At 35.3% G+C, this 14683-nt stretch overlaps 2 protein-coding genes across 2 annotated transcripts; one reads left to right on the top strand and one right to left on the bottom strand.

Annotated features, from left to right (window-relative positions):
* Positions 1-517: 517 nt before the first annotated feature.
* LOC122280074 (probable aquaporin SIP2-1) lies at positions 518-5165 on the bottom strand. Its single transcript, XM_043091026.1, has 3 exons — positions 4652-5165; positions 1174-1434; positions 518-1066 (listed from the first exon to the last, which is right to left on the bottom strand). The coding sequence occupies exons 1-3, from the start codon at positions 4934-4936 to the stop codon at positions 902-904; spliced, it is 711 nt and encodes a 236-aa protein (XP_042946960.1). The 5' UTR covers positions 4937-5165; the 3' UTR covers positions 518-901.
* A 4757-nt stretch (positions 5166-9922) lies between these two features.
* Positions 9923-11266, top strand: LOC122278570. The gene is made up of 2 exons (XM_043088749.1): positions 9923-10015; positions 10658-11266. Exons 1-2 carry the CDS (start codon positions 9923-9925, stop codon positions 11264-11266), a joined length of 702 nt encoding a protein of 233 aa, XP_042944683.1.
* Positions 11267-14683: the final 3417 nt, after the last annotated feature.

Here is a 14683-nt window from a genome sequence, read left to right as displayed (position 1 = left end):
CAAAGGAGAAGTGTTATAAACTATCTTGAATTGTATGACCACATTTATCTAGTCATCAGTGTATAGTGTTAGCATAGTACTGCATAGTAACTGGCATAGTAAATGGCCGACATATGCACAGTGCATAGTGCCAGCATAGTACTGCATAGTAACTAGCATAGTGAGTTGGCCGACACATGCATAGTGCATAGTGCCAGCATAGTAAGCTAGCATAGTTCCCTTTGTACGCCTATATATATCGTTGAATTCTTTAAGAAATTCATAAGTTTCATAACCTTTCTGAGCTCTATCTCTTTCTCTCTCCTTTTAAAAGTTTTATAATACGTTATGACTCTCTCTTTTCTATAATTTCATAACACTATATTTTTCTAAATAATTATTATTATTGTCTAGAATTGGCATTCTTGCTACTTCTAGTTGGCTCACAGCACATTCATCATCTACACAACAGTCGTAGAAGCCCCCCCATCTTCTGTAAAACAAGCCCCATATGAAGTCTTGATTTTGAAGCTGGAAGTAACAGGAATGGTTACGATTTCATTGATCACATTCTTTACATGATTGTCTATCACATTCAGTAACTAAAGATGCTAGTAGCTACTGAGGCTGCAAAATCTAACGTGAGGCTCATTTCTTTTACTAGGTACAGGAGGAAAAATCTAATCAGGCTCGGATTTATTTTGTGGTCATCTTCTCCCTCATCAGCACATTTGGGAGTTGGGAGGAAGGATTGGTTAATCTACTCCTGAAATATAATTAGAAATTAATGACCTGAAGGAATTTATATACAAAAATACTGATTCCTTCAAGTCTAATGGTGTTCAAGTTCACCCTTTCTTAGCAATTCAAATGCTAGCTGATTGGATCATCCAACCAAGCTTTTGAAGAGCATGTAGAACTCTCATTCTGATTTACTCTTCGTGTTTGCTTTCTCCTCTTTCATTGGCCGTACTAACAACCTAAATATCCACACCGCCAGTAGGGTTGCCTCTATCGGAGCAAGCCAGTATACAAGTACATGCTCCTTGGTTATATGATCCCCACGAGCATAAGCCCATCCCATCACCTGCATAAATCAGGGAAGTATGATCCACTGAAGGTCTATAATTAACGTTCGCAGCCAAATTAATGATAAAAAGAAGATTCTGCAATTAATAATTTCAGAAGACATACAGCAGCTGGGTTCATGCATCCACCAGTCAGATCAGAGCCGAGTATATGAAGAGTTAACTTGGAGACACTTGAGATCCAAGTCTTCATGAAGAAACTTCCAGGGATTTTTGTGGCCAGACCAAGTGAGATTATAACAATTGCAAATGCAAGGAATCCTTCTGTCAGTGCACCCCGATGGATGTCAATATTTAAGCGTGGCCCAAGTCCTATTTCAGGAAAGGTCTCGATTATGAGCTTAACCCCAGTAATTGATCCAATAACCTGGAGAGAAGATATAAGGCCAGAAATAAACAAATACAGTCACACACACGCACATTGTTGACTCCATGATTTAAGGAACCAGCTAACTACATGAATAGAAATAAGTTCCAATGCCCATACATAGTTTTGGCAACCTTATATTATCTACTGGGACTGGGAGAGGTGCAGAATTTGCAATTTCTTGTTGAACGATGCAGTCATTTGATGATTTAAGTGAATTTTCCAAGACTAACCAATTTCTTCATTATACGTTGCAAGAAACCACCGTAACTCGAGAAAATTTCCTTGATTACCAGAGCCTTTTAATTCATCATGGCCAAAAATTGGTAATCCCCCTAGCTGTCAAAAATGAATACAACCCACAAATGTATTCAAGCAAGTTCTGTATTCCCTTCTTAGTTCATCTGTAAAAAAATGTTAGGATGATTTATTGCTTGTATAACAAGGCTTCACATTTCATCAAGCTTGACTATGTGTCGTGCACTAATGTGAGCCATTGAGCCCCACATGACTGCAACTTCTCAAGCACACTGCATACTTCAAAACGATTAGTCACAACTGAAAATCTTGTAATCACTTATATACTGTGGTAATCACTTGTACAGTTCCACCGAATACATACCTAATGTGAGACGACTTAACACAATATATTTAAAGGCTTCACAATCCAAAATGATGCAATAAAATTTCCCTATTCTAACTCCATATACCATAGTTTTAATTTGCGACAACCACAATTTTCAAGTTAAGTTTCCACTCTGTTCATAATGAGTGCTTCACAATTTCTCTGCAATGTCCATCAACGCAAGTGAGTGCATTGCACTATTTGGCTTCTAAATTCAAATGTACTGTATAAGACAGGTTTGCAGCAATGTGGCTACATGTTTATTTATGTAATTTAAATGTAAAAATCTCTCTATTTCTCTCTTTCTAACAATTAATTTCATCTCTTATTATGGTCCCAGACCTCATAGATATATTCACTACGACACACAAGGTGTTATGTAGCAATCCCCCCCCCACCTTCAATATTTGACTAGGGATGTACTTATCAAAAAAAAAAAGTATTTGACTAGGGGTGTGTAAACTATATCTTTGAAATTTAATACATCAAAAAAAGGAAACGCAAATTTTCTTCAAATGGACAACAGGAATTAACAATTTCTCTTTCCTCCATGTCACAACTTTTAAATACTTTTTCTTTAAATTTAAACACATCACACATGTAAACTATGTTTGTTACTTTAAATTCATGTTGAAATTAAATATATGGTTTCCAAGTGTTGCCTTTTTTAAAAAAAATTATGTAACTAGACAATAAACGTAACAGACTATAAACTTATCTACCTCCTTCCATTGTCTGAACTCTACGTTCCCCTTGCATCCAAATCCGTGTGCAAACAAACATGTAGATGAAAAGGCACTCAAGTACATATGTGGACACAAACACCCAGAATAGAGACACATAAAAGATCCATATTTGCAAGCAAGCTCACATAAACAAACAAAAATGAGCTAGCATCAGATTTCACATCCTAATTTTTTATGAATTTTGTTCCATATCACTTCATACAATATTCAATTTGAGAAGAGGAACAGGCCGAAACTGTTTATGTTTCTAGCACCAGAAAGGACTTCTTTTAGACAAGAGGTTACTAGCCACACGGTAAAAATCTTGAAAGTGATTTTAAAATGTGATACATATATTTCAATAAATGTAAGACACAGAGAAATTTTATCAAGCGCTACCAATTAATCATGGGGTTAGCCATTTAAATAAGCAAGAGAGCCACTGCACCGTAAAATCAAGTCACAAGCTATCAAATCAATGGCTAAGTTCTTTATTTGATAATTTACTAAACAATGTGTATAGGACATATCCATCAAAGGCCTATTTAAACTCCAATCACCAATATCTGATCCTCCCCATCTTATCACCAGAGGAAGATAAGTAGGATAATGACAACACTCTTCAAAAGTATATAAATTAGGTTTAAATTTTCCACCTTTATCGATGAAATAGGAATTCTTTCAATGTTATAAATTGAGACATCAACTCAATTGTCTATCCACCTCAAATTATTCAACCATGGAAAGATGCCATAGACCAAATACAAGCGAAAGTATTTAGTTCAAGGTTGAAGACCCCATCTCAGTCTTGTGTCAATAAGAAAGATGATATTTCCCCACGAAGTATATGCCATCCGACCAAAGTAAACATCAAACAAGATAATAAAGCTTCAGGCTCTAGAAGTATCACAGCAAAAAATATTTTTCATATTAAGTTAAGAACAAAAGTTTCCAAAATATCTCCATTTTTGCCATAAATTCAACCCCAAGGGGTTGGCCCAAGTGGTGAAAGCCTTGGTCTTGGGGTCTCACTCCCTTCAATGTCCAAGGTTCAACACCTCATGGGTGCAAACAATTCTTTGGGGCCACACCCCTTGGTGAAAAGCCAGCAATTTAACCAGTTCCGTGTAGGGAAACTTCCGAGGGTGTAGTACACGGGATTAGGGTTTTCTCTGCAGGGATGGGTCCAAAGGGCCCTGCCTTTGAGAGGTTCCCGACATAAAAAATAAAAAAATAAAAATATATATATATTTTCCATAAATTCGTCAGAGAACCCTCCTTAATTCAAACACCAGACAGATGCAATTAATCAACTAACTGAAGTGTCAGATGAGCACATGACATTAATGAATCAATTTATGCCACACCAAAAACCCCGAATCATCCAAGAGAAGTTGTCAAAAGAACCAATTAGGCATGAAGCCGCCATAAAAAGCTGAACCGAAGTTTTTTTTTTTTCCTGAGCAGCTGAACTGAGTAATTGCAGCAAAAGACAAGAGGCCAAAGTAATTTAAGGTAAATTCTTTTCCAGAACCAACAAAATGTAAGATGTCCAAGTAAACCTATACAATCTTATCATCAGTGAAGACGCGCATTCCAATAATTCGCAAAAAAAAAATTAAAAAATTAAAAAAAAAAAAAAAAAAAGGGACATAGATTCATAAATCGTATTTCCTTGACTTTGTCGCCAACCAGACAAGCAAATATAACAACTCGGTTCCTACTTCAATCAAACAAATCCATTTGATAATCAGAAAGTGCTTCGAGTTCGACACCCTAATAAAGCAAACCCAACTCAAATTTCAACCAAATAAGCACATCTACAAACAAAGACATCGGTACTAAATAAAATTATCAAAGAGCTAACCTGAGATGGGATTCTAGCACCAACGCCGAAGAGGAAGCTGCTGAAATTCCCAGAAATGGCACTAGCCAACACGTTGAGAGGATTGTATGCCCCGCCTTCGGTAATGTTACCCAAGAACGCGAAGAAGAACATGTTGATGATGGACAGCACGCACTGGATAACCTCGCCGCAGGGTTCATGGCCCAGCCCCAAAATCTTGTACACAAAGATCTTAATCAGAATTCCTGACCATACCCACATGAAAGAGATTATGAAATCCGAGACCAGCAATCCAATCGCAGCCATCTATCTTCAAACAAGAAATATAAGTTTCCCCCCTTTTTTCTCTCTCTCTTGCTTCTTTATGGCATAAATATCTCTAACCAATATAAACGAAATGGTATTTAGGATGGCCTTCTATGATGTATAAGATGTTGCCAACAATTCCTGCGAGAATACCGTCCATGCGAAATTTCCTGTATTCTTCAGTTTTGACGGGTTGTCGGATATTGGGAGGATTGCGTAAAAGTGGGAATTCCAAGGATTATGCTTTTTAATAAATAATGGATCTCCTTCTGATGCGGACATGCGTTCGTGAATCACGACAAGCCACCCTTTAAGCCGTATTTTTTATTTACTTTTTTTATTTTCGAAGAAAAATGTTATCGTGCATTCATTTATTAACAATACTTAAATATATGATCGAATATATACAAAATATCATCGATATCAACTATTTAGAGCTATATCAGTACATTATTAGATTAGTCTAGATTTCACTACTATTATTATTCTCTATAAAGATAAATCCAAGACACATCCAAGACACAGCAATCTACCTAAACGGATATTCAACCTCACCTTTCATAAAAAGACAAAATTTAACCTCTACGAACAAACCGTCTAAGAGAGGAATTCATTTTTTATTTTTACTATACAATAAGGAAAATAAGAATAAAAAAAGATGGATTACAGTTTGGATAAATTCCGATAAACTTTGACGGTGCATGAAGGGAACAAGTTTGTCTCTTTTCATTTACAAAAGTCAGATCTAAAAAAATCTAGTGGTAACGATTCCGATGATCTGGTACATATGACGAGAAGAACTGTAAAAGTAAGAGGTGAATTACTCTATGCATTAAAACTTCATTATAGTAATTGCAGTGACCATGATAGGTTTACTATTTCTTATTAGGACTGAGCACCGACCAAGTTGAAGTTGGTATGCCCATCCTCTGACTCCGAGATATTCATCTTTCGCCTCGACGCCGACTCCAACTATGACCTGTCAGAGCAAAGTAGGATTTCGGATTTTCTTGTGTTGTTCTGAACTTTATATTTGGCACACTTTTTAAAAATTCTTAGCACACTTTTTAAAAAAGAATTTTTTGTGTAAGCTTTGAAATTTAAATTTTTTTCAAAAATTACAATTTAAAGTAAATAATTCACTTGTGCTTCAATTTTACTAAAAACATAACAAAGAAAAAAAAACGAAATAAAAACAAGTAACATACTAACATGCTTCAAAAAAGAAAAATAAAAAGATTAATCACTACAATAAACATTCACTTCCATCATCTATTATACACATCCAACTAATCACTACAATAAACATCTACACCCATCATCCGTCAACCACATCCAAAATCGTTCACACTCATCATTCACATCAATCATAATAATATTTTCTTACAACGACTCCAACAAACATTTTCTAAATTCCAATTCTAACAAAAATAGAAACCCAACATTTTTGAAGTGCTAACGAAATTAAACGTTCCCAACAACAAATATCAATGCCCAACAAGGCAACAAATGAGCCAAAATACTTTAAATGTTTCAAGTGCTACATTGCCATTCCAACTTCCAAATTGTGCCCAGAAAAAAATATATATATGAAAAGATTTTAGTTAGAAAGATATTCTTGGACCTACATGATATATCAATACAGGAAAATCATAAGCATGCATAATAGGAGGTTAAAAGTTTTTATCCCAAATCAGTAACAAGTACACATTGGATCAATTGTCTCCCACTACTGGAAGATCATGAAGTGGTGGAGACCACTTACCGCTAGCTTTTGCATGATCGATCAATTGCTATATATTATATCTTAAGTCATTCAATCTTAGCATCATCAACAATCTTCTTCCAAGCTAGTCTTCAATATCCGACATTAATCTATTCAACCTTTTAGACTTATTTGGATGATCACTTCCTATTTAGTCTTTTTGTCAAAAAGGATCCACTAGCTAGGATACAAACAGGACAAGGAAATAATGGTTATAAAAAAAATTAGAAAAAAAAATTGAGACAATATTATCAATGTGTGTATACATGCAAACATTGTTTTTGCCTAAGCTGCAATATTATTAAAATTGCTGAAATATACTAGCTGGCAGGAAGCTTCATGCAATTTTCTTTTTCAAAAAATTAAACCTATCTAGCTAGCTAGCTGGATCATTTCAAAAGTTCACATTTTTTAGAAGTGATATTCATGATTAATTCCAAATCTGGCATTAAATTAATAGAATTTTATGATTTCAACTTATTTATTCATTATTTCCAAATGTGGCATTAAATCATACCAACATTCCCAAAAAGGTTTTGACAAAAACACAGTTACATAGCTCCAATTAAATTAAATTTAAATTATACTAATGACTCCAAAAATACAACCATATCACAAACATAGATCATAAACAAACTATAACATTAGCACAGATAACACATAAAGAGATTTATGAGTGGGCAGCAAGGGCCCCCACCCCGTAGGGAGAAGGCCTAGCTGGGGCGAGGGGCAGGATGACCCTGGGGGGGCCTGCCCTGCCCCCTGCTCCGCTTCACATATATATAAAAAATATATATTTTGTATATTTATATAAATAAATATATTGTATATAAATATATACAATTTATTAAAGACTTGAAATTGTATTTAAATTATTGAATTGTCTTACCCTCCTAAGCCAACCTTTATATAGGAGGTCGAGACAATACAATAGTCATACTTACTATATAAAGGTTGGCCTTGGAGGCCAAGACAATTCAAAATATAACTCTAATGAATTTAAATTCTTTTTGTATTTATCAATTTTAATTTATAATTTAAATTATATTATAATTTAGGTCTAAAATATTTTATGGACCCAAAAATAATTTTTTAGACCCAATGGATTGGCCTAGGCAGGATTGGGCGGATCGCGTTTTTTATTCTAACCCCCCCCCCCCCCCCCGGATTGGGCGGATCGCGTTTTTTATTCTAACCCCCCCGCCCCCCCCCCCCCCCCCCCCCCCCGGGGATGTGGGAAAGGGTCCCCACGCCCCACACCATGCAAGAAGAACCCCTAAAGAGATTCACACTGTCTAAAAAATTGACATGTTAACTCTCAAGTTGCAGCTGTTAGTTATTGAATAAACACAAATCATAAATACATTGTAACATTTTCAAGTTGAAGCTGTTAATTATTACATAAACACAGATGATAAACCCACTTATACCACAAAGTTCTTATTGTCTCTAAAGTGCAATCATCTTCTAAATTAAGAAAATTAATTTGCTAGTATTGATTGTCTAGAGCATTGTCTCGAGTATAATCGGTCTTGAGATTAATATATAGATCAGCTCTCCAACACGAAAGCTATATATATTTTTCAGTTTAATTTTCATTCATCTTTTGGTGAAATCTAACACACACAACCCCAAATCAGACACACACATAAAAAAACCACAGCAGAAACATATTGCAAACACGTACTTACAAATATACAAATATACAAACATCTACAAATTACTTTACAAATATACGAGCAAAAACACATCTACAGGCAGACACATGACTCACTCAAAAATCAGTAGCACAAAGGCTGTAATAATTTGGAAAAAAATTCCTAAATCGTCTTCTCGAAAAAAGTTGCTTAAATCCAAACTCATATAAAATGGTGAAAAATTTGACAAACAAAAGTGGTAGTATGTACAATGAATGAAAAAGTGCAACGAAAATAAAAATGGCACTAATCATAGACTAGATTCATACTTTTGGATTTCTTTTTAGTGTCGAAATGGAACGTAAAAGATTAACAAATTGAAATTAATAATTAAATATTCAATTACGCTAAGCAATTTTAATTAATCTGAAAATTAAATAATAATCTGAAATTAATCTAAAATGTAATGCATATTTAATAGAAGTTTAAATAAAGAAGAAAAATAACTACTATAGAATAAAATAAACTGCAAATAAAATGCTCAAATTTTTAATCCACAAATATCAAGAATACACCATAAACTTCAAATTGAAATTAAATAAAAAAGTAGAGAATAAAAAGAATAAGCCAAATGAATGGAGATGGAGATTGAAAGTAGTGAAGGAGGCTAGACTGTAGCAGCAATTAGACCCCTCAAGGAGTTCTTCAACGATGCTGCAGCGTGAATGAAATTGGCTGTATGAAAGAGGGTTTGTGGCGCTGAATATACCTAGGAAAAAAATGTTGCGGCGCTTAAATGAATTAATTCCTCCCCAAAATGTGTTGCGGCATGAATCAAATTTCCAAGAGAAAAAGTAGTGTTGCCGTGCTGAATTGCCTAGGAGAATTCTTTTGCATGCGGCGCTGGGTGAATAAAATGATGATTCAAAGTGTCCTGCGCAAGTCAAAAGCCCTATAGTGCCAAAAGTACCAAAAGTAAAGTGTGTTGCCGTGCATGTGAATTGAATCTCCAAAAAGCAATATGTATGTTGCGGTGCCCATTTGAATAAATGCATATATGTGTTGCCATCCCCACCAAATCAAAGTCTCATGTGAAATTAAAAAGCATGTGCCATGCCCTTTAAGTCCCTTTTCATTTCTTAGCCTATATAAAAATAAAATAAAAAATAGAAATAAAATAAAATAAAAATAAATAATAGAATATCAAAAACATGTTATGCATGTAAATGAACATTGTCCAATTAAATCACAAGTTATAATATTAAGCAAAACCATACTATTTATCAATTTAGATCATAACTCGAATTTATGCATCTTAATTATTTTTTCATCTAAAATCAATAATAATATAATGAAAGAATTAAAATATATTGATTCTAAATATGTAAAAATATGCAATATTTCAGCTTAATCAACACACACACACTGATAAATACTATTAAATAAGTCATTAGACCAAAACTCGGGAAAGAAATAAACAATAATACAAGCAAAGCCCTAATGATTTTGTTACCCGCATGATAATACATTCACCAAACCTCCACAATCAACCAAAGATAATGGAAGAGGCACTTACAGTTACTGATGTTAATAGGCAGTGCCGCAGTGGTTGAGGATGCGACTAAGTTAGGGAGTGGGCGTGAGAGTGAGCGAGTGATTAAGGTCGAGAGTGGGAGAGTGGGCGATGACATCTAGACTCTGCACTACGGGAGAAGAGGTCGAGAGGTGAGAAACGGTCAGAAACTAGGGTTTTTTTTAAGGCAAATTATGAGGGTGAGATTGTGCAGGAGGGAGATAGATCAAATGGCATTTGGTCAAAATGGCGTCAGTTTCTTTAACAAAATGTCATCATTTTGCGAGGAAAGAATAAATGCTCATACAATTTAACCAAAACAGTGCCATTTTGACTAGAAAAAGGGTGCCATATTGGCTGAATTTAGGATAGGTTTCGCCTTTTGGGCTGGCCTGCTTCCATTTTTGGCTTTTTTGAACTTCTAACCCTAATTTTTTCCTTGTGTCTTGGGCTCTTTTTTCCCTAAATCCTAAACTAAGCCCTATTTTACAAAACGCTAAATTTAATTTTAATCTTAATCTTTGTTTTAGGTTTTTAACCTTAAGTTTTTTGTATTTATGGTTCTTATAATTGTTAGTATTAATTATTATTAATTATATGTTATCAATTATCAAAGTAGTGAGGGGAGGAGTGGTGGCCTTGCTCTATTATGGAGGAATGATGTAAGTTTGGATATTAAATATTACTCTATGAATCATATCCATGCTAGCATTCAGGATTCTTCAACTGACTATGCTCCTTGGTAGTTTACTGGGGTGTATGGCCAGCCTGAGGCTAGCAAGAGACATAAGACGTGGAATCTACTTCGATCCATCAAAATTCCCAGTGATCAAGGATGGTTTTTGATGGGAGACTTCAATGAAGTGCTAAGTGTTAATGAAAAGGTTGGTGGTAGAGCAAGAACTGATAGACAGATACAGGAGTTTTGTGAATTGCTTGATGATTGTGGTTTACTGGATTTGGGGTATATTGGTAATCCGTTTACATGGTGTAATAAAAGGGAACCTGAACACAGCATAAGTGAAAGATTGGATCAAGGACTTGCTAATCCTACATGGAAGAATTTTTATCCTATGGCAAGTGTCAGTAATGGTAGTGTGGCATATTCTGATCATGTGCCAATCAAGCTGCAGTTGCACAATGATAGAGCTCAGAGTAGAGGACAAAAGTTATTTCGCTTTGAGGCCATGTGGGTGGAGGATAAAAGCTGTAAACCACTTATTGAGAAGGCTTGGGTTAATACTACTGGGGATAGAACTATGGTGGGAGTCCTAAAACAGATCCAAAAATGTGGTGAACATCTTGCAAAGTGGAACAAAAATAAATTTGGTAATGTGCAGAAAAAGCTAAGATAGGCAAAGGCATATTTAAAAAGACTTGAGGCCTCTGATCCTAAGGGTCACAGAACACATGATTTAAATAAAGCTAGAATGGATGTTCAGAATTGGTTGGAAAGGCAGGAAATTATGTGGAGACAAAGGTCAAGGGCACTATGACTGACTGAGGGAGATAAAAATACAAGTTTTTTCCACCATAAAGCATCATAGAGAAAAGCAAAGAATATGATAAAAGGTATAAAGGATGACATGGACAATTGGAAAGTGGATGAAGATAGGGATGAAGTTATACTGAACTATTTCAAGAAGCTTTTCACATCCTCAACACAAAGAGGCAGTATGCAGTTTTTAGAGGCTCTAAAGGGTCGAGTTATAGAAGAAATGAAGCAACAACTGGAAATGGAGTTTGTGGCAGCTGAAGTTGAAGTAGCTTTGAAGGAAATGAATCCAACAAAAGTACCTGGTCCTGATGGTATGGCTCCGATATTTTACCAAAAATATTGGTCTATTGTAGGTAGGGATGTTACTCAAGCTGTTTTATATGTGTTGAATACTGGCAGTTTTCCTTCACTGTTAAACCGCACTTATGTGACTCTGATTCCAAAGAAAAAAAAGGCTAAGTTGGTCTCTGACTTTAGGCTAATCAGCCTATGTAATGTTATCTATAAGTTGGTGTCAGATGTTCTTGCAAACAGGTTAAAGGCAATCCTTCCTCAGTTGATTTCTGGTTCACAATGTGCTTTTGTTCCTGGAAGATTAATCTCAGATAATGTGTTAGTTGCCTATGAGTTAGTGCATTTTCTTCGAAGGAAAAGGCAAGGAAGGAAAGGTTTCATGTCTCTAAAACTTGACATGAGTAAGGCCTATGATCAAATAAAATGGGATTTCTTGGAAACAGTTATGAAGAACATGGGTTTTGGTGCTAGATGAACTAATTTACTGATGCTTTGTGTAAAATCTATTTCATTCTCTATTTTGGTGAATGGAGAACCTAAAGACCCAATCTATCCTTCAAGAGGGTTAAGGCAAGGGGATCGCATATCCCCTTACCTATTCATTCTCTGCACTAAAGGTCTTATCTCCCTTCTTCAGAAAACTGATGTCAAAGATGTAGTGGAAGGGATCTGTGTTTGCAGAGGTGCTCCAAAGATTAATCATCTTATGTTTGCAGATGACAGTGTATTTTTGCAGGGCTACAATACAAACAAATAGAAACATTCTTCATTTATTGGAAGTTTATGAAAAAGCTTCAAGTCAAATGGTGAACAAAGAAAAAACTTCTATGGTTTTTAACAAGAATGTATCATCTACTACTAAAGCTGAGATTATGCAGTTTTGGGGTGTTCAACAGCAGCAAAATTATGATAAGTATTTGGGGTTGCCTACTATGGTGGGTAGAGGAAAACATCAAGCTTTCTCTGGGCTGTAAAATAAGGTGTGGACTAAATTACAAGGGTGGAAGGAAAAACTGTTATCTCAAGGGGGTAAAGAGGTACTCATAAAGGCAGTAGCTCTCTCAATTCCAACTTACATTATGAGTTGCTTTAAATTGTCTGCCTCTTTATGTTCTAAGTTGGAAAGTTTGATAGCTAGATTTTGGTGGGAGCAAAGAAAAGAGAAAAACAAAATCAGCTGGGTTAGTTGGAGGAAGATGTGTAAGTCAAAGTTGCATGGAGGGATGGGTTTTAAGGATTTAAGAACATTTAATTTGACCCTTCTTGCAAAGCAGAGCTGGCGTATCCTTAAAGAGGAGAGTCTGCTGCTACATCAATTATATAAAACTAGATATTTTCATTCAACAAGTTTCAAAGAAACCAAGCTAGGAGCAAACCCTTCTTTTGTGTGGAGCGGTATATGGGAAACAAAGCATTATCTTCTGAAAGGATGTAAGTGGAGGGTTGGAGATGGTAAGGCCATTAATATATGGTCTGATTTTTGGTTACCAAACCATAAACTGGTGCCAGTCTCAGATTCTATTACTCAATCTCAATTAAATTGGAAAGTTTCTGAGTTGATAGATGACATAACTAGAAGTTGGGATATGGAAAAGGTTAGAAGATGTTTACCTCTAAGGGAAGCTGAAGAAGTGTTGCATATAGTGTTAACCTCTAATAGTAGGCCTGATGAGTTGGTATGGGAACATGAAAAGAATGGTAAGTTTAGTGTCAGGAGCGCTTATAGACTGTTCTTGTCTGCTGCTGAAAGTAATCAAGAAGGTGAGGTATCATTTCGAGAAGACCAAACAACAATGTGGAGGAAAATATGGAAAATGCAGATTCCTACTCAAGTGAAAATATTTGTGTGGAGGATGTGTAAAGAGGGTTAACCTTCATTAAAGAATTTGCTATTTAAAAAGGTGGTGCCAGATACTATGTGTCCACGGTGCAGAAGGGAAGAAGAGGATACAAATCATGCTTTGCTTAATTGTGTGACCTTTAAGGATGCATTGTTGGCTCAGCTCAGTTTCTTGCAGAATATCCAAGGTTTATTAGATTTTCTTCAGATTATGCTTCAGCTGGCATTAAGGAACAAGGAAAGGGAGATGGAACAAATGGCTTTATGCACATGGGGGTTATGGCACAAAGGAATAAACTACTATTTGAGCAACAAAGATTGTCTCCTCAGCAAGTTATGGATAATGCCTTTTCACTCCACCAAGAACAAAAATCAGCAATAGTAGAGCAGAGAAAGGGATTAAAGCCTATGTGCAGTTGAACTCCTCCACAAGCAGGGGCCTTAAAACTTAACACTGATGGTGCTATTTTTAAGGATCAGTGCAGCTCGGGTGTAGGAATGGTTCTTAGAGATGAGGGTGGTCAAGTGATCTTCACAGCAAGTAAACCAGAACATGAAGTAACATATCCGATGGAAATTGAATTTTTGGTAGTGTTAAGAGGCCTTCAAGTTTACTTGCCTTTGGGAATTACTGAGCTCGAGGTGGAACTAGATTCACTATTGGTGGTACAAGAGCTTACTACAGATCAGGAATCTATGTCTATATGGGGGAATTTGGTCTTTGAGATTAGGAGGCTACTGCAAAGGTTTCCTAAAGTTTCTATTAAGCATAGAGGTCGGATGGTCAATGCTATGGCTCATTGTTTGGCTAGACATTCATGGCATATAGATAATCTTGTGATTTGGTGGCATTCTTTTCCAGAGTTTGTTTTTCAAGTCATTAGGCATGATGCTTTGATGTAATTGATGTTTTTTGATGAATAAAACAATGTTCCTTTGGTGATAAAATATATATACATTTAACATTTTATCATATTATAGTGTCTATTTATATCTTATCATTCTATTTATGATTTTAATAATTTTTTCCATCACTCAATTTATTGTTAGTATTGAATAATAAAAATTATTATTTAAATTGACTTTGTAGTATATTGACTAAAATTTAAATATAATTATTATACTAGTGTTATTATACAT

This window comes from Carya illinoinensis, chromosome 10 (assembly GCF_018687715.1).
Source record: "Carya illinoinensis cultivar Pawnee chromosome 10, C.illinoinensisPawnee_v1, whole genome shotgun sequence".
NCBI lineage: Eukaryota > Viridiplantae > Streptophyta > Magnoliopsida > Fagales > Juglandaceae > Carya > Carya illinoinensis.
The sequence above is the reverse complement of the archived record's forward strand: the minus strand, read 5'-3'. Positions and strand labels throughout refer to the sequence as shown.